Below are 20,942 nucleotides of genomic sequence, written 5' to 3' on the forward strand. Positions count from 1 at the left end.
TGTACCTTAAAGTGTAGTCATATCGAAACTATTCGTCCTGCAGTGTAGTTGCAAGTCTAAACATTAGATGGCATCAAAGTGTTTTATTGTCGTCAGCGGTAAGGCTATACGTATGCACGCGTCATCTTCCAACATGGCAGCGCAGGTAGAGCTGTCGTGTTTGGAAACATTTCCAGCGCACTTAAACCCTCTGCACGTCCTTGTTTTCAAGTCACAATTCAGGTACGCTTTTCCAAATTGCACCGAACCCTCAACAACCATTTTCTTCTCATCTCAGAAGCTTCAGTCACTGGGGAAGTCAGGCATTTTGCTCTGCGCGCACGCAACAACCGATGAAGAGACGCCAGGCTGTGGTGCTGATGTCAACAACAAAACGTTACAACTTTATACAAGTAAACTGTTTTTCAAACATCATGGACTTCAACTAAATACACGAGGAGCTATACGACTGCTGTCGCCACTGGCTTTAAGTAAAGTTGTTATTGGCGCACGAACCAGACAATGCTTCAAATGGGCAACCTCTGAAAAATTCTCCAATGGACTCCTCGTTTTAGCCTCATGCCAGGGACAGAGGCTATTGGCAAGGGAAGGCGACTCACTTTTAGTGCCTTATCATCCACTGCTTGGTGACGACATATCTCAAGTGCAACAACATATGTTGGATTTAGTCGTATTGCAGTGCACACCTGTTATGCAGGGGATGATTACAACCAAAACGAGTGTGGTTTTGACCGATTGCAGGGACTTGGAAACACCTGGCAATAATGTGACTAGTAGAACTGTGACGTCATTATTCGTCTCAGATTTTGCACACTATGCTAGTAGTCTTAGCAGTGGCAGTTCACTTCTTGACAATAAGCTGGTACTGAATTCAAGTTTCTCAGCGTTCTTACGAGCCCTTGAATGTAGGTTGGATGTCAAGGTGGTTGATTGTTCTCATCTGTATTGTCAAGGCAAAAGTCAACTCGGAGTGCACGAAGCTGAAGTTGATATTGACAATGCAGTTTTCGTCAGTAAACAGTTGCTTCTCAAACTCGGGTTGTTTAACCTTGAATGGGTGATGGTATCGACGTTAGGTTGTCCATCAGAGAAAACATCATCCAGGCTTTCATATCTTCCAAGTCCAGGACCGGTTGAAGATCAGATGCTTGTCAGAGACCCCAAACGAGCCCATTTGTCCTTGGTTTGTGTGTCAGAGTTTGGCAAGCATCTGGAGTTGGACCTGCAAGACAGTGTTGGTTTTATAACTCCAACTCACTGGTTTAACTTGTCAAATGGAGATCCAATTCCAATTGGCTGCAAAACGGTGAAGATAAAGGTGAACATTTTTGCATTAGATTTATAATTCAATTATTTTAACCCTTGTGCTGCCTTCGGGTCACATGACCCAAAGGTTCACAACGAACCATCGTTGTGTTTACCCAATACAAAAACAAATAAAAAATAATTTTATTTTAACCTTTGCAATGTGGGGGGTCTGAAACAGCCCAACGGTTAAAAGAAAATGCTTCACTTTGTTTTTGTATGCGGTAAATTTGTCGCAATACGACGGTGGGTCACAATGACTGATGGGTCAGAATGACCCGAAGATAACACAAGGGTTAAAATGATTAAAACAAGAATATGCTGGAATATGTTTTTGTAGGCATAGAGTTTTAAACTATATGAAATAGTTTTATACTTACTCGACAGCTTTTTATGCATACCATGTCAACTCCCTCAATCAGGGCTACAAAATCTATAGTTGGGGGTATTATTTTTACCTCTCTCAAGCAATGACTGTTGCCAACAATAACCTTTTATAAAATGTCCCACAGAGATGGAATAGTGCCTCTTCTCGGTCAGGACCACAGTGTTCAGAGAGCCTCTCTCGATCAACGTCACCAGCATTTGTCACAGAACTCCACATCAAGACCGTCATCTCACCAGAGTACAACTCCCACGGCCCCTTTGACAGTTTATTGTGTGAGCACTTCACTATACCAAGGTGAGCAAGACTTCCTGTTGCACATACTGTACCGGCTCTTCTGTCTGCTACTATCATGGTGAATCTACTGTCAGTTAAATTGGTGAATAACATCAGAATAGTCTCCAACTTTTCACCAATTTAGCTGATTCTGTTGCTTTTTAATATGTCTCTTAGACTAGTGCGTCAAGGAGATATATTGGCTATCCCATCCAAGGGACACCCTGACATTTTGGAGAGCAATTCTGAGGGAATCACAAGGTAATTGTTATCATCTACATGTTTTTTTACATTGGAACATTTGAGATGAACTCCTCCATACTGTGCCAAATGGTTAACTGCTCTTACCGTACCAATGGTTTCTAAATATTCTGGCTCGGTGACTGTAGTATCTTTAATGCAATTCTTATGGTAATGTCTTCCACTAGGTGGCCAGTTGTTCACTTTAAAGTGAAGGTTTGTGGTTCTACTGAGAATGAGAATGAAGAGAATGGGCATTACCTGGCAGACACCACTCACACATCTCTGTACATGGTATGTTTGGACACTACCTTATGTAGGGTTGTCCAACCCTGTTCCTGGAGAGGCACCAGTAGGTTTTTGCTCCAACCTTTATTTAGTACAGTAAAAAACAAAACAATCTGAATCAAATTAGGTGTAACTGAGGTTAAAAAACTAACTAAAGGGAGAGTAGCTCTCCAAAAACTGGTTTTGACAGGCCTGTTAAATGTAAATGATTTTCTGACCAACCACAAACTGTCAGGTTTCACTAATATTTAGAATTAGTTCATTCATAAACTGTGAAAAATGTGTACAGTAATAATACTGTGGCACCGTAGATGTCTTATCTTAAATAACCATGTCGAGATTTGTGAACTAGATTATTTTCTAAAATAAGTTTTAAAATGATTGTTTTTAGGGAGGTGCCACCAACAGCTTGGCTCCTTGGTCTTTAGTGGGTGAGGGGCCATCCCTATGGACGAGCTTGGCTCCACCAGGGCTTTCCACCACTGTGGACAAACTCACCACCATTATCCAACCCCATATTTATGAAAGGTCAGTATACCTAACCATTTAAACCCCCTAGTATTTTATACATTTATATCCGTCTTCTTCACACAAATACTATGAATTCCCAAATTTCTACATCACTTTTGATAAGTGTCTGCTAAATGAATATTCAAATGTATGTACATCAGTATACTTTCTTAACTGCACAATTTTTTGTTGACGCAAATAATGTGGACAGGTATAGTTTCAATATGTCACATGTAATGTTGGTTGGCAGTTAGCTACACTATTTTAAATAGTTGGAACTCTACTGAATGGACCATCATTACCTTGTTGAAGCTGTAGTGCTCTGGCAAGTGGATGCTCCATCCTCCTCCAAGGACACAGTGGCAGTGGCAAAGTCACAGCAGTGAAGGCGACGTGCCGGAAACTTCACCTCCACTTGGTTAAGGTATCTCTGACACAGCTAGCTTCTTTTGCCATTCAAGTGTCTGCAGTTGCCATGGCATGGGGGGAACTTTTTTGTTGTTGCTAATTTCACTTCATCATTTCACTCCCTAAATCTTCTGTAGATGATAATGTGAAAAGCAGCCCAACAAAGTATGTATAATGTATACTACCAGAAATATCCTTTGAAAGGAAGCATAAACATCAATGCCTGCATTTGCTGGGACGGGTTGAGGCAGAGGGGGTGATTTTCAGTGAGTGATGTCTCTTATTGTGTCACTAGACGAATGAGATACATGGAGATTGACCAATATGTAGCAAAAGATTTACCCTCAGTTCTGCAGACTTTGATATCAGCCACTCGGGACAGTCGCTGTGCTTACTGTGTTTGGGTCAGTCACGGTGTTTGTCTCAGTCACTCCAGGGTAATACCAAAATTCAAACTTCTGGAAACCCACTGCAGCGCTTCATTAAACAGCGTGAACCCCCTTCTCTCCATATCCCCCTCTCCCTGCCCCAGGTGGACTGCGTGACGGTCTGCGCGGACACAGCGGCCGCCTGCGAGGCAAAGATGAGGGCTGCGTTCCAGAGAGCCGAGGCCCACCAGCCCTGTGTGCTGCTCCTCAGGAACCTGCAGCTGTTGGGCCAGCCCAAGGATGGCTCAGAGGAGGACGCCAGGGTTCTGGCTTCTTTCCGCCAGCTCATCACCAGCATGCCTCCCAGGTAATGCCTGTGAACTTTTCTTTCATCTGTAGCCTTTGAATGCAAGGAAGAGTGTCTGGCAATGTTTATTAGATCAGTGTTTCTCATACGGGGGTATGTGACGTACTACACAGGGTTTTTGAGAGAATGTGGTAAAGGGATTGATGAAAATGTGCGTATAAATATGTGTTTATTCAATATATATTTGAGTAAAGGGGGTACTTGGATTCATTTAATCAGGAAAAGGGATTACGGAAGCCAAAAAAGTTTGAGAACCACTGGATTAGATAACTGCACCAAAAATATCAGGGCCTGTGATTTTTACTTGCAGAGAATACCGTATTTCTTCGATTAAACGGCGCCCTCAAACGCCGCCCTCGATTAAACACCGCACCCCAAAAATCTGAAAATTGTTATTTAATTGGTTAAATTAAAACACAGTAGCCTATTTATTGGACAATTAAATCACAAGTGTACTATAAATCCCTCGAAGCACTGGCAGACACAAGTGGTTTTCTTGCTACAGGTTTATTTGAAGTTTCTTCTCCAAATCCAAAGTGAAAACGAAACCCACAGTATAACGAGAAAATATAGACCACATTAGCTTAATATGAACATACAATGCAGTGTTTCCTCTAGGATTTTTTTAGTAGTGGGGGTAGGTCGGTCCAACATTGGTTGAAAACAAATTATACATTTTTATAATGTAATTGCGACAATTACGTGTACAAGATAGCGAGGTAGCTGACTTCACCACTCGCGAATACGCCTTTCATCAACCCCAAGTTCGCGTGCTACAGATCTGTTGCTGCTGGTGAGTGCTTTCTGCACAGCTTTCTCTTTTTTAAAGCTTAAGTGTAAGAACGTTTCGGCATGCTGCTTCAGATTTCTACACAATGTAGACACGTGCGGCTTCAATTTTACACTAGGCTTTGGGTTTGACGTCCTTGTCTATTCTTTGTTTGTCTATGGCCGCACTGCAGCTACTATTCACTAAATATTTCTTAGTAATTAAACACCACCCTTGAATAAACGCCACCCTCGAATAAACGCCGCCCTCGAATAAACGCCGCACCAAAAATGATCATTGTGTAATAAAAGCTGCGGCGTTTAATCGAAGAAATACGGTATGTAGCATACCATCTAAAAGTGTTTGGAGACAAACGACACAGCAGTAAACGCAGTGATTGAACTCGATTCTCTTCATATCTTTTCCCACAGCGTGGCGGTCATTGCTGCGGTCAGCAAACCCAGGGAGCTGTCGGCAGATGTCACGGCAGGGTTTGTCCACCAAGTGGCGATGGAGATCCCCAGTGAGGAGCAGCGAAGGGCCATGTTGGCAAGCCTCACAGAGGGCTTGCCCCTGGGGAAGGACATCAGTCTAGCCCGCCTTGCCAAGCACACTGCGGTAAGACCACACACATTCCAGAGCGTTTGAGGGGAGTAGGGGAATCCCTAATATGAATTAGTCTGCTTTGAAACACCTATTATAAATCCCCAGGATATCATTTATGCCTGTGCTTTTGAACTTCTTAATGAGCAATTAAATGCTCTTTAATGCTGCCTTTGTGTGTTTTTGATTCTTAGGGTTTCTTTCTGGGGGATCTCGTTGCGCTACTCAATCAGGCTGGTAAAGCTGCCTTTAGAAGGCTGCTCACTTCCTGGTAAATCCCCCTGCTATTGCCAGTCCCTCGGCCACAGTATTACGCTACACACGTTTACACTGTTTTGAAACGCAATTGACTAAACCAAATATGTAAACAGTGTTTTTAAAAGGTTTTCTCTAGCAACCTTGCTGCTACTGTCACGTGTTGTGGATATCTGCATACATACTCACAAACACATTTTATATGTAAAAAAATAATTATGATTATAAATAAAACCTAGACCACTTCATCTCCAATCTGTGGCTGGCTTGTTGTGCATTCAGTTTCCCGGAGGGTGCCAGAGTGGAGAACGAGGAGGACCTGTGTGCGTGCGGAGTAACTATCTTGTCCCAGGACTTCACCAGGGCCCTGGAGACCCTACAAGATGCTCATTCCCTGGCCATAGGCGCTCCAAAGGTATTGCACATCACGTTCATCATCATCGTGAATCAACTGAGCACAGTGATAACTATTCGCTTGGTTTTGTTTATTATAAGTGTGAAGAGAGAAGTTATACCAGTGTTTCCTCCATGTTGGCAAACTTTCTGCCGCCACGGTATCCAAAATTTTAGGCCGTCTATCAGCAGTAATTGTTAGAGTGCATGTCGAATAGCACGTATACATGCGCGTCACACCGCAGTTGAGATTGCGTGTGTGCGTCCTTGAGAACTTTAAGTCGTATAACTTATGTTGTGAGTTCATTTAAGCCTGTTATTGTATTAGTCTATAGTCCATCCATCCATCATCTGCCGCTTTTCCGGGGGTCGGGTCGCGGGGGCAGCAACCTAAGCAGGGAGGCCCAGACTTCCCTCTCCCCGGCCACTTCCACCAGCTCTTCCTGGGGGACCCTGAGGCGTTCCCAGGCCAGCCGAGAGACATAGTCCCTCCAGCGTGTCCTGGGTCTTCCCCGGGGCCTCTTCCAAGTGGGACGTGCCCAGAACTCCTCACCAGGGAGGAGTCCAGGAGGCATCCTTATCAGATGCCCGAGCCACCTCAACTGGCCCCTCTCGACGTGGAGGAGCAGCGGTTCTACTCTGAGCCCCTCCCTGATGACCGAGCTTCTCACCCTATCTCTAAGGGAGAGCCCAGACACCCTGCGGAGAAAACTCATTTCGTCCACTTGTATTCGCAATCTCGTTCTTTCGGTCACTACCCACAGTTTGTGACCATAGGTGAGGGTAGGAACGTAGATCGACTGGTAAATAGAGAGCTTCGCCTTTCGACTCAGCTCCTTCTTCACCACGACAGACCGATGCAGAGCCCGCATCACTGCGGACGCCGCACCGATCCGCCTGTCGATCTCGTGCTCCATTCTTCCCTCACTCGTGAACAAGACCCCGAGATACTTGAACTCCTCCGCTTGGGTCAAGATCTCCTCCCCGACCCGGAGATTGCACTCCACCCTTTTCCGGTCGATAACCATGGCCTCAGATTTGGAGGTGCTGATTCCCATCCCAGCCGCTTCGCATTCGGTTGTGAACCGTTCCAGTGAGAGCTGAAGGTCACGACCCGATGAAGCCATCAAGACCACATCATCCGCAAAAAGCAGCGACCCGATCCTGAGGTCACCAAACTGGACCCCCTCAACTCCCTGGCAGCGCCTAGAAATTCTGTCCATATAAGTTATGAACAGAATCGGTGACAAAGGGCAGCCCTGGTGGAGTACAACCCTCACCGGGAACAAGTTCGACTTACTACCGGCAATGCGGACCAAACTCTGGCACCGGTCGTACAGGGACCGGACAGCCCCAATCAGGAAATCCGGTACCCTGTACTCCCAGAGCACCCCCCACATGAGCCCCCGAGGGACACGGTCGAACGCCTTTTCCAAATCCACAAAACATGTGTAGACTGGTTGGGCGAACTCCCATGCACCCTCCAGGACCCTGCCGAGGGTGTAGAGCTGGTCCACAGTTCCACGGCCAGGACGAAAACCACATTGCTCCTCCTGAATCCGAGGTTCGACAATCCGACGGACCCTCCTCTCCAGAACCCCTGAATAGACTTTCCCAGGGAGGCTGAGGAGTGTGATCCCCCTAAAGTTGGAGCACACCCTCCGGTCCCCCTTTTTAAAGAGGGGAACCACCACCCCGGTCTGCCAGTCCAGAGGCACTGTCCCCGATGTCCTCGCGATGTTGCAGAGTCGTGTCAACCAAGACAGCCCTACAACATCCAGAGCCTTAAGGAACTCTGGGCGGACCTCATCCACCCCATTAGTCTATAGTTCTTGCAAATTTAAATTAAGTTAACTGGTGATTTTTGTTGTTTGTATTCTTCCCCTGCTAGCTAAATTGCATGTCTGTTGATTCGATAACGATTGCTGCCCTTGCTCATGTTTGTATTTTAAGTGCATTATTATGCTGAAGTAGTTTTAATTAATAAATAGTGGGTTTATTGTTATTATTTGCTACAGAATGCTTAGCCTATCAAGATCAAATGAAGCAGACAGTGTACATGCTTCTGAGTGGCCTACCTTAATCGATAGGCTAGGCTACTGACCATTTACAATAAGTTGTTACGTCAATTATTAATTGTTAATTTATGAGTGTAAGGTGTCTTTAAGTAGCCTAACTTTATTGCTTTAGGGTAAATAGGACGAAAATATGTGCAATATTACATTACCTATTAGACTACTACATTAACCTGCTCCGAAACAGACCTGCCCCCACTGCTAAAAAAAATCCTAGAGGAAGCAATGTATACCATATCAAAAATGTCTTGATCCCCATGGTGAAGTATGGTGGAGGTTCTGTGATGTTTTGTGGCTGTTTTTCCTCTAAAGGCCCTGGAAACCTTGTTAGGGTACATGGCATCATGAAATACATGTTAAATATGAATATGGCTGCTTATTGAAGAAAAATGTAAACCTAGGTTGTCTGGACCTTTTAGCAGGAGATTGATCCTAAACATGTCCAAATTCACACAAAAATGGTTAACTGAACACAAAAACAGTATTCTGCCATAGCTATCTCAGTCACCTGATCTGAACCCCATTGAAAACCTGTGAGCTGCGCTGAAGAGAAGAGTGCACAAGGGAGGACCTAGGACCCTGGATGATCTGGAGAGATTTTGTGAAGAGGAATGCTCTCAGACTCCTACCTCTGTATTATCCAACCTTAATAAATGTTAAGGAGAAGACTTATGGGCAAAATGAGGTTGTACAAAGCATCAAACGTAAGGCTGCCAATAACTCAAACAAATGGTTTCACAAAAAATAATAATTTCTTGATGACAGATTTTTTTCTCTCAAAATAAATCTACTTCTATTGAAGGTTGGATTGTTCGCATTTTTCCCCAATGTGACATTAAGCTGTATAACAAAAATGTGACTTTTTACTCATCTTTGCCAAGGGTTTCAATAAATCCGGAGGTGACTGTAGTTCAGAAATGGCACCTCGAGTTACAAATAAAACCAAAGAATTAAACATGGTGTACAAGATGAAATTGCGGGAGATATATTTGACGATCTGTTGCGTGTGTCCAGATCCCCAGCGTGCGATGGCAGGATGTGGGCGGTCTCCAGCAGGTGAAGAGGGAGATCCTGGACACGGTGCAGCTGCCCCTGGAGAGACCCGAGCTGCTGTCGCTCGGCCTGCGCCGCTCTGGCCTGCTCCTCTACGGGCCCCCCGGCACTGGCAAGACCCTGCTGGCCAAGGCTGTGGCCACCGAGTGTTCCATGACCTTCCTGAGGTAGGTCAACCTCCAGCCCAAGCTACTAATGCAGAGAATGTCTCTGCATTTTGACCTGTTGATTTATTTTGACAATATTCCTGTTCCTGCCGTCTAGTGTCAAGGGCCCAGAGCTCATCAACATGTACGTGGGTAAAAGTGAGGAGAACGTGAGAGAGGGTAAGCGTAGACAAGTGTTGAGCGTTGTACTGACGTCAAAATGTCAAACGTTGTACTGCTTCAGTGACACGTGTTCAACAGCGTGTTTTGTTCCGTCTCAGTGTTTGCCAAAGCTCGTGCAGCCGCCCCTTGCATCATCTTCTTCGACGAGCTTGACTCGCTAGCGCCCAACAGAGGGCGCAGCGGGGACTCAGGCGGGGTCATGGACAGGTGTGTGAGATCCTTTTAAAAGTCTTTCTAATTACTTAACATCAACACTTGAAAGAATGTAAAGGTTGGCTCTGTTTGTGTTATTTTTATTGTAGCACCCTGGCTTAGTTTTGGTTGTCTTTATATGCGCTGTTCTTGTAGATGGGGAGGGAAGGGGGGGTGACCACTGTTACCATTTTACACACCTGAAGAACTCAAACAAGTTTTAATGGCTGCAGCAATGTACCACAGTTATACCTTGTCCTACAACCTATCTTTCCATTTAGAATTTCTTTAGTAAATTAGTCCAGGTGATTTCATTGTAATCCTCTTCCATTAAAGGTGCTGTAAAGCAAATTCCATGATTTGCTTCTCAGTACATTATATACGTGTGAAATTAGTTGCTGAAAGCGTGTGCAAAGCTCTAAAACTTTGTTGCACTGAAATGTGGAGTTAGACCGTTGAACAGTTTCTCACCTGTTTTCAGCTCAGGTTTTGTTTAGGCGGGGCAAAACCCAACCTATCTACGTCACAGCCACCCATCTATGTCAGATCATAGACGGTTTATATAACTTAAATTCTGTTCCTCAGCTGGTACGATGCATAGACTAAGTAATTAACACATAAAACACTCAGAGACTGCAGGTAGGTCTGTTCTGATACCTGCAATTGATTTAGCTACCTAAATTACCATTTTTGTCTGTGTTTTTTTTTCATTCAAATTTGGATAGGTAGTTAATAACACATTCTTCTGTGGTGTGATGAACTTAAAACTCATTTTCAGTTCTGCTTTACAGCCACTTTAACCATTCACCTGAACAGTTTTAAATATTGTACATGGCAATGTAATTCTAGACCATCACAATGTAGGGATAGATATCAACTATTTAGTGTTTTTGTGTTTGGTTCAGGAGATGTGATGCAAAATACATATTCGGTTATGGCTTTAAATAAATTGGCCGCCATGAGGCGTTTTTTCAATGGCGGCATTTCAGAAAATGTTCAGGGCCCCAAACTGTACAAGTGTACCTAGTTTCATGCTTTTGTGAAAAAGTTAACATTTTCACATATCACCTGGACTAAAATATCAAGTTATGACAGCACAAAACATTGGCCCTATATTACAAATAAAAATGATAACTTGCACATTCAATATTACCTACTTTTTGGGGGAGTAATAAGATGCACTACTTAACCTGTGATACTTATTTTGGACTACAATTTATTGTCCAGTGGCAGACATTTATCATCTTCAAATGTAGCACACTGTTGACCCAATTATATTTTTGTCGGCCGATGTCCCATTTAAGGGCAGTAACAACCAAATACTATAATAATATATATATTGAATAATCAGGGCTCAGACTAACTGTTTAACTAGGAGCACTGAGCATTGCAATGCAATCTTTCACATTTTCCCCATTTTAACAGTATTACTGAAAGATGCTTTGGTAATAAATAACAAACAGCACATTGTGTTTTTTTTTTTTTTTTTACCTAAGAAAACTTCCCTCCATATGCCTGCGCCTTGTTCATTAATTGTATATAGCGGGACAAGTTATCCCTTCCTAGATGATTTTACCCACGCAGTTGACTAATCACTCACGGACCCTACCCCCTCACACATTGGCCAGCTCTGACAGATTCGCTCTCTCCTCATTTTTCAACATAAAAAAATAAATATTAATTTATAGTCACATTTGCAAGTCGCACATGTGCGAGTAGTTGCATGGTCTCGAAAATTGTCGCAGTCTTGAGCCCTGACAGTACTGGTGGTAGCAATCCCTGTAGTTTAAAAGCTAAACGTTTTATATAATTTTGCCTTTGTCATAAATTTCATTTTGGGTTTAATAACAACATTGTATTACAGGGTTGTTTCCCAGCTCCTTGCTGAGCTTGATGGCCTTCACTCCTCTGGGGACGTGTTTGTGATTGGTGCAACCAACAGGCCGGACCTGCTTGACCAATCGCTGCTCAGACCTGGCAGGTGAGATACAAAAATAACTATCCTTTGGTTCAGTCAAATGGCTTCCTGTCCCATCTAGTGTTTTTATTTATTTAAAATGCAAATACTACGATTTAATACTCTGATTTCAGGTTTGATAAATTGGTCTATGTTGGAATCAATGAAGACAAAGACTCTCAGCTCCAGGTTCTAAAGGCAATTGTCAGAAAGTAAGTAGGCCCTTTCAAGATGAAAATGAGTAGTAAGTCATTTCTGAAGGGAGCTGTTCGGTCAGAGGCAAAGCGCTTGTGAATGTGAAAATGTGAGTGTGTGTCTGCAATGCTCCAGATGTTGTTGTACTTATGTTTGTCTCACAGTAGTCACAAACTGGGTCATTTTCATAGATATGAGGTCTCTGTGTAAATGACCAACTTGCCTAACAAATTTGTGCGACCGCTAGCAGTAATGTGCTTCGGGACCAGCTTTGATGGAGTATATTGTGGTTCTGTGTCCAGATTCAGGATTGACCCCAGTGTGAGTCTTCAGGACATCGTGGAGCGATGCCCATCCCAGCTCACCGGAGCTGACATGTACGCCCTCTGCTCGGACGCCATGATGTCAGCCATCAAGAGGAAGATAGCTCTAATCTCTGACGGTATGCTTTGGAATTCTATCATTCAGGACATATGAATTGTCAGCACTGACTGACTGTTCTTGACAGAACTGCATAGCATTATGTAATGTAAGAGTATAATGCATATACATTTAGTGCACATACATCTAGTTTATAACTCCAGCATATGTAATTCTTCAATCTCAAAAACCTTTAATTGCAGTAAAATGTTGTAAAACATGCATGTCCACACACAGGATAATTTTTTCTGACTATGATAATTGTATTCATATTAACACAGTGAAACAAATCAAGAGGCATTCACTCACTGATAAAAACTTTACTACAGCTTTCAAAACTTAATTTTACAGTGCAAGCGCATGGCAATTATGTAACAAATGACTAATTCCACCAAAAAAATCAACCATTTGTGTAATGTCTTGGAAGATAAGTAAAATAAAAATGTTCTCATGTACTTAATCATGTCATGAAAGTTCCTACTTAAAGCACTTCTAAGGATGGTAATGGTTTAATCTGCTACCATCGAATGGCAACTTCAAACTAACAACTAGTGGAATATGTATTCTTCTTTTGTGTAATTTTCTCATTCTCCCTCTGCCTCTCTTTCACTCAATCATCCCTCTTTCTTTCCGTCCTCTATCCATGTGCTATCCCTATCTCTCTTTAACTCTCAGGTCTGGACACAGATGATTCACCTCTTATCCTCTCTGCAGATGACTTTAATCATGCTCTGAAAAGCCTCAAACCATCAGTCTCTGACCAAGAGCTTCTCAAATACAAACACATTCAACAGAAACTCACTGCAAAATAACCAAGCCACCCAAAGACTAGTGTTGCCCCATGTGTTGGTTAATCTGTGCTCCATCTGCGGTACAGTACTCCAAACCTTCTGCCTAAGAGTTTATTCTTCAAAACTTTCATCTTAGAAACCAGCATTTCAAATGGGTTCATGCTGGGTGTTTTTGCACTGAGCAGTAAGCAGTGACCAAATTACTTAAAAAATTATCCCGGTGAGGTACTCGTGTGTAATTCCTAACTGGTGTTATTATGTGAGATAATTGGTGTATATGTGATTATTCAGGCTCTTGAAATATTAAATCACTAATAAGTGGAGCTCAATTGCACTAAAATGTAGACTTGTGAACATATGACTCTGCATGACACATAAAATACGTAATCAAAACGATTCTAGTAAGTAAGGCAGTATTTTTTCTAATCTCACATGTAATTTGAGGTATAATCCACATGTCAATAAATGCAGTCAGCCAAACAATAATTAATGTTACTGATCTTTCTATTTCAGGGTAATGCTTTCCTTTTCTAAGTACATTTGTTTTTGTGATATTAGTGCTAGACAGACTTATTTGTGAAAAATTTTGTCAACATTACACCCACCTAAGGCACTAGTTTACAGTTCACACTAAAACACTTTAGGGACTGTTGAATGCAAGTCTGTATACAAAGTTAACTGGTTTGTGCAGTGTTTTCTCATCTCCACCCAGTAATTTACATCAAATTCAATAATACAAAAGTAAATGTGACAGGAATGAAAAATGACAGTAAGAAATGTATAACCTTGAGTTTCATAACGCTTGGAAAGCACAGAGTGGACAACACACATTCAAACAAACAGCTACCACATGAATCCAGGAGTGTATTCGGTCTCACTTTATATTAAGTTAGCAGTTTATTGTTTTAATAAATCATTTGTTACAGCAAGTAGTTAGAGTAACAAAGATTAGATTCCCTGAATGATACATTGTTATTAAATAAATGTTAGATTTAAATGTGTATGTTTCAAGTATAAGTTACTCATTTAAGTAAAAAAATAGTCAAATTTGGTCCCTTGTGACAATTGGGCAACAACAGGTAATCTATTGTACATATGTAATAGAACAACTTAGTATAAAGTGTTACCTTATTATAAGGTTACTCATTTGGTATTATTTGTACTAAATATTATGATGGCTATCAACGTCAAAGATGCTAGTTTTGTTATGTGTGCTTGCTGTCATATGGTAGCAGGTAAGACAGGTGAACAGAATTAGGACAAACACACCTTGATTAGTGATTGAATGCATTAACAAGAACTTTCAGTGTTCATGTAGGTGTCATGGAGCAGATGTCAGTAGGTAAAAACGTATCTAAATTTCTTAGTAGTTGGATGGGTAGAGGACAGTTTTAGTAGAACAAAAATACTTAACTGTATTATTGCTTGTGAAACTGCTTTTCAATGTAACAAATAAGCATGCAGATAATTGAACTTATACATTAACAGAATATGGTTTCCAATATTTTGTGCCAGTCTTAATAAATGTAATACTTTAATATTACATTAGTACGAGATGTGAATTCTTACCAAATGACAAATTGTGTGTGCTGGCTGCTTGACATATTTACCGTATCCTGTAGGTGACACTCAACCAATCTTTACCAAGCTAATCTTTGAATGAGTTTTCAATTAAATAAAGTAATAACTCGAGCAAAAATGGTCTCTGGGTATTTAGCAACTCAGGATGAACCTATTTTTCCATTCCAGCCAATGTGACTTGTGGATTATTGACTAAGGAGAAATGGTGGGTCTCTGATGGTAACCTGTAGGCCCAGCAGTACCTCAGTATTGAGCCCTGTATGAATTAGACACTTGCACCCACCAGGTGTGGAGAGACACTCTAATTTTCACTCATTCCAACACAAAGTCCGCTTGGAAACTGAATAATTTGCTCTGATTTGGGAAGAAAAAACCTAACCTAAAAACACAGTGAGATTCAGTATTTCTCAACTAAATGCATGCCTCTTGATATAAAATAATGTACAAGTCACACGCATTGTAGTGCCATGAACCATAACAAATGTATATTTGAAGAAAAAGATGTACAAATGGGTGTGAATCAGGAAAAATCCTGATTTAATCCGGGGGTCTAGATCTCTGTGGTCGATCCCTCGTTTTGATGAAAAATGTGGAACCCCTTTTCGGTTTGCTTTGGCTTTTAGTTCGTTGCTTTGGCAGAGATTGAAAACGTAGTTCTTCCATGTCTTGGGCTTCCATATCTAACTCGGGCAGGGAGATCCTTTTTTCTAAGGCCTCAAGTGAAATGCGGCATCCGATTGCAGGTTCTGTAAGAAAAGGAACATGTTTCTTCAAGTTTCCACAATGTACTAGCTGTAGTTGATGGCATGGTATCTTGGCTTTTAAACATGGATGTTTAATTAGTAACTACTTAAAGATCTATATAATATTACTCTATTTTGTAAAATGAAGAATCCACTATAGATATCCTTAAAATACAGATAGATTTGTTTCTAAACTTTGGATAGCCTTTTTAAAAACGTAATAAAATACTATCAGTAGTCATCCGTTGTGTATGAACTTGTGTATTCTCTAAATACAATTTGATACTGTATGTATGTAATATGTATGTATGTAATGTATGTAAACATTATGATTGGCTTAGTTAATGAGAACTATTGCCACTGGGATTATGGATAGTACAGATTGTCAAAATGGTTTAACTTCATAAACAATTTAGATTTTGCCATTGAACAGATCAGACCTGTTTATATTCAGCCTAATTTTACTATCCAATGGACATGTTTGATTGTACCCAATACTGCTCATATTTAGTGCCATTAGATTAATTACATGTTACACTGCATTCTGGACTGACCTTATTCTTCATGTGTTCATGGTGATAGCCAGTGTGGACAACTTATGTTTTCCAGCCTAGATCAAATAATAACATGCACCAGTTTTTCAGTGTCATGCTGACATGGTCTGAAACTGTGTTAACTGCAACTTCGAAACTAAGTTCTATTAGCAACAACTGTAGTCATTGCATTGAAGTTCTTCTTCTTTGTAGATACAGGGTTACCAGGGTTAGCCACCTAAAAGCTACTGTAATAATGTATGTGTGCTGTGATTAGTTTGATCCAGTTGCTGTTAAACATTAAATGGTGCTGATAAGACAAGTTATATACTCGAATGGGATTTTACAATCATAAAAAGGCGTAATCCAGTATAAAATACTGGATTAACCCTATCTGGCTTTTAGATTTACCTATGTTCATTACCTTATAGTAACAAAATGTTGTGGGTGGGACCAGAATGAAGGCAACAACAGTGTGTGTTCATGGTTCTACAGGACATTTTTACAACAAAAGCTAAAGCTAAAATAACTGTCTCCTAATCTCATGTCTTTCCCTTTTGGAATATATTTTTTATGTGCAGTAAGTTTAGTCATTTACCATGCAATTATAGGTTGGATATGTCAGGTACCTCACAGCAACAATATTCAATTGTGCAAATTATTTGCTCAGCTTCTAGGAGTTTGTAATGTAACCCAACACTTTAGAGGCTGATTGGGCAGCAAATGCTACACAATGGGGTCTAGCCATGACTAAAGTTGTCCAGCTACAACTGTAGTTGCCAAGATCCTTTGCGTTAATGGTATGACTTACTGTATTCCAATCAAAATGCCTACTTCTCTACCTCAAGCTAAATTGTGTGGTTGTTAAAGTAATAAAAGGTGAAATGTACTTGGTTTCTCACGACTCTAGATGTTTACTTACAAATAGTCTGATATTTGTTCATGAAACAGAATATGAGTGTAATCGTTGACAGGATGGTACAGGGTATAAAATATGTTACTGTAAGCTTTGGTTCTATGTTACTTTGCAATCATAGAACCAAAGCTTACAGTATGTCTAGTAATGTAAATTATTACAGGTTATACCTTATGAAAGTTTCAACAAACTATTGGTTATTCCCTACTCACCCAGAATCAGACACATTCTTGGAAATCATTTTTACGTTAAGCCATTCTGCTAATTACATTCTACCTTTTTCTACTTGGCATTTGAAAATGTCAGTAAAACTTTCGCTGTACTGCAGTTTCAGCTAGTCAGCTGTGTTGATACTACTTAGTGATATGTACCTGCTGACGCATTCACTTGATGTTGATTGTACATTTAAAAATAATGAAGAAAACTTTACACTTGCATAAAATAAATAGTTTTAAAAGTTTGTAGTTAAGAGTTTGGGAAAAGAAATCCAAACTTAAAATGCAACTATAGATAATTTTACATTATTATTTACAGTTTACTTTCTAACTTGGGGTGAGTAGAAAAGAACCACAAATCCCAAAGTACCCGTTTAAAACTTAACTTTACCGACTAATTTCCCAACATCCAAGACCTGAAATTATAACAAATAATTGACTGTAGGTGTGGGGCTAATTCTAGTAAAGGTGTGGGCGGGTATTACTCTTACATGCAACATTAGCCATATTTACCGCTTACGTGGCCTTTGCTACTTTTGTGCGCTTCATCCTTTTCCTCCGCATAAGGGTCACCTGAGGCCTCTTCAACCCCGCAATAAGCAGCAGCAGTCTGGGCCGGGACTTGGTGAGCCAGCTTCTCAGTAGCGTCCCCTTGGGAAACCTGCAGGAAAGGGCAGATTGTTTAATGGAGCTAGTAACCACAAATCAAATCAGATTATACTTGTATGGTCCTTTTTACAAGCACATAGGGCTTCACATGCTCTACAGCATAGAGATATTGGTCTTTCTCGCAATATTGTGACTTAATTAACAAAACGTATGATTGCTGTATACTACACTGACTTTTACAGGTTGAAGTCCTTAGTTGCGTCACTGAGGAGATCAATTAAGTTTACATTCCAAATTCTTATTTTAACATTGATGAACAATGCCTAATAATACAATTTGTAATCTGGAAAATGAAACTAATTATATCCTGATGTCAAGAATGTCTAGTTTTTCATCTTGATATAAGGAATGACAACTTTGCTAGTATTTTCTTAACAAGTCATGCTATGCAAACTTAAAAGATTGTTACGCTTACGTTCGGCATTAGTTCTGGTCTATTTTGGCAACCCTTGCACTACTTGAACTTACTTCTATTGCGTTATGTTTTCTCCTCTAACCTGCTGTCTTCTAATTCAACAATTAAACATTTTGACACTTTTGCCTGATGAAAATCCAGGTCTTTTATGTGTATGAAGGCCATTGCTCAAAATGTTTGCTGATCTACCATAGACTATTGACCTAATTTGCAATCGTTATTGTCCATAAAGATGGACTCTGCAAAGATATGCGTTTTTGCTGATCCAAGATATTATTATCATGTTCTATAACTCCTGATTCCTTGCAGATCCAAAAACTGCAATACAATCCTATTTTTGAACAAAAGGATACACAACATTTGACAAATTACTGTAGCACTGAGTGTTGTTTCTGCATGTAACAACCCCGTTAAAATCTGTTGCATCAGTCAGTGGGACTGTCATGACTTGAATTCCCCAAAATACAGTCCCTCGCACTTAATCAAACGTCATCTAAATTGCACTCACTTGAAGCCCTCATCCATAAAGTAAGCCTGAAAAGAAACCAGAACAGTACCTCAACCAGTAACACTCCTCACCAAAGCACCATAGCAATAATTTTAGCTTTCTGAAGAACTGCACATTCAGACACCAAGGTCACATTCTTTGCTACCTCAAATCTTCACCACGGCCACTCTCCATACCCTTATATACATCCAACCTCTCACAGCCACACAGAGTTCTGACTGCTGAGCCCGATGGAAAATATAAAACCTTTCAATTGTTCAACTTTTGCTGTTCAAGCACAGCTAAACTGGCCAGAGAGAAATCTAGCAATGTTTAGATGTGCTAGGGCCTTGCTGACGCCATTGTTGTTCCCCTGCGGGGTTGATGTTAAATGTACTGAGGGCAACATTGTTTGTTTAGTGGCCCTGTCCTCCCTCCCCCCCCTCTCTTTGCCCCCCCCTGCCTTCACCGGTTTTCATTAGCTACATGGGATGAGGTCAGGCTTGATTTTCCCGTCTTTGTCTTTCAAGTGTTCTTCCATCGATGATTAAGAAGACGACTATTGCTTCTTCAGAATTCCAATTTTTTTCTTTTTGGGGTGGTTGACATGTTATCTCAGAAGGCCCTTTAGATATGTTTGATTAAAACTCAAGCATCACCTCTGTCCCTGACCTATAGTTGACCTCTTGTTTCCCCTTGTTGTGTCATTTTCATTCTGTTGTAACTTCAGCCTTTGTTTTTAGTTTTTTTTGTCCCTGTGTTATTTTGTCCTTCTGGAATCAGAAATATATCTCCAACAATACATGAAAAATGTGGTCCATTTCCAGATATTTCTTTGATAAGATTTTCCTTGTTATTAAGGGTAGCATCCTTTTTTCCCAAGTATAACCTAATGGTGCACTCTCAGGAGATTATATTTTGTCAGTTAACAACCCCACCCCAAAGAGAGCAGACATCTTTCCATTTTGGCAGCAACCCAAAGATGTCCTTTTGAGTTGAATATGCCAGGTAACTTTGACGTTCTTCTCTCCCATCTGTTCTGTAGCAACCAGCAAGAGGAGCTCACTTATAGTGTCAGTACAAATCTTACCTCAATTACCTGAGTACCAACCTGGCAGCCTGCTGTTCAGTTGCATTTAAAGCCAAAGAACCATTCATCCAAAAATTATTCATCCACAATAAGTTTATTTTTTTCAATTCCAAACACTCACACGTGAGATATTTAAAAGACTTAAGAGTACATACAGCCAAGTTATTGCTATGGAATTCCCCTGCAAATGGACTAATCTGAGTATTGTACAACATGCTTTCAAAGAGATATAACTCACTCTTGAGGCATAAAAACAACCTTACAAACAGTTGCTTTCAAGTTACTAGCACTTGCCTTAAATTAATCAGGAATTGAGGTTCTTACCATTGTCTTGTCCTAATTTTCATAAGTTACGTTGACCGGAGTCTAGTGACCAAAACTCTAGAATCCACACCAAAGCCCCCAAAAATTCAGATCACAGTACATTTCCACCCCTCCCTTGGCATACAACGTACATTATCCCCCCCTAAAGTCTCTAACTCTGGAGAAGTAACAAACAGAAAGCAGTCCTTACCAATTGACCCCACACATTTGTTAGGTTATGCCCCCCGCGTCCCTGCAAAGGCACATATATGATCCTGATGGAGTTTTTTCCTCTCACACTAGAAAGTTCAACCAGGATGCAAAAACAAATCTGCTAAATAATAGGAGGCCATGAACTCAACAGCGGAGCCTGAGAGGGGGCTTTAAAAAGGAGGGTCCACTCAGCACTTCTCACTGCAAATGGCAACGGATGATCCCTGCCAGCCAGCCAATCAGAGGGCTCACTTTTGCCATTGCCGTGACATGTGGCACTAGACCAATATAAAAAGGCCAGGCGTTTAGGACAATGTAGAGGGAGGTCAGCCAAACTGTCATGGACTCAAAAGTGGGGCATAGTTTTGATCTGCTAACTTTAGAGGAATTCTTACAAACACAGTCTTTTCTGATGGGCGAAGAATCTTTCTTCTTTTATGCATTTGACACTTCCCCTCCAAAAAGCTTATGTGCTTTACTGTTTTGCCACGTGAATTCATGAAATATATTAGCAACACTTTACATTAAAGTTACATTCATTACATAGCAATACCTATTGGTAAAAACATTGTAGTTACGTAGCTATTGCTATATATTT

At 40.9% G+C, this 20,942-nt stretch overlaps 1 protein-coding gene and 1 long non-coding RNA gene across 6 annotated transcripts; one reads left to right on the forward strand and one right to left on the reverse strand.

Annotated features, from left to right (window-relative positions):
• Positions 1-75: 75 nt before the first annotated feature.
• pex6 (peroxisomal biogenesis factor 6) lies at positions 76-14,180 on the forward strand. 2 transcript variants are annotated; one of them, XM_062448045.1, is made up of 17 exons: positions 76-1,318; positions 1,818-1,987; positions 2,144-2,227; positions 2,395-2,500; positions 2,886-3,022; positions 3,323-3,428; positions 3,945-4,147; positions 5,348-5,534; positions 5,714-5,790; positions 6,057-6,189; positions 9,257-9,462; positions 9,560-9,621; positions 9,723-9,831; positions 11,681-11,797; positions 11,908-11,985; positions 12,271-12,410; positions 13,064-14,180. In XM_062448045.1, the coding sequence occupies exons 1-17, from the start codon at positions 113-115 to the stop codon at positions 13,198-13,200; spliced, it is 3,258 nt and encodes a 1,085-aa protein (XP_062304029.1). In that variant the 5' UTR covers positions 76-112; the 3' UTR covers positions 13,201-14,180. The 2 variants fall into 2 exon arrangements, with proteins under 2 accessions (XP_062304029.1, XP_062304028.1); XM_062448044.1 differs by having other exon boundaries at positions 104-1,318; positions 3,317-3,428.
• On the reverse strand, positions 12,557-20,531 carry LOC134008598 (uncharacterized). 4 transcript variants are annotated; one of them, XR_009928158.1, is made up of 4 exons: positions 20,343-20,531; positions 17,681-17,828; positions 16,058-16,113; positions 12,557-15,506 (listed from the first exon to the last, which is right to left on the reverse strand). It is a non-coding gene; the product is annotated as an uncharacterized LOC134008598 (long non-coding RNA). The 4 variants fall into 4 exon arrangements; XR_009928161.1 differs by lacking the exon at positions 20,343-20,531 and adding an exon at positions 20,153-20,305; XR_009928160.1 differs by lacking the exon at positions 20,343-20,531 and adding an exon at positions 18,809-18,884.
• Positions 20,532-20,942: the final 411 nt, after the last annotated feature.

The sequence above is a fragment of the Osmerus eperlanus genome, chromosome 22 (assembly GCF_963692335.1).
Source record: "Osmerus eperlanus chromosome 22, fOsmEpe2.1, whole genome shotgun sequence".
Classification (NCBI taxonomy): domain Eukaryota; kingdom Metazoa; phylum Chordata; class Actinopteri; order Osmeriformes; family Osmeridae; genus Osmerus; species Osmerus eperlanus.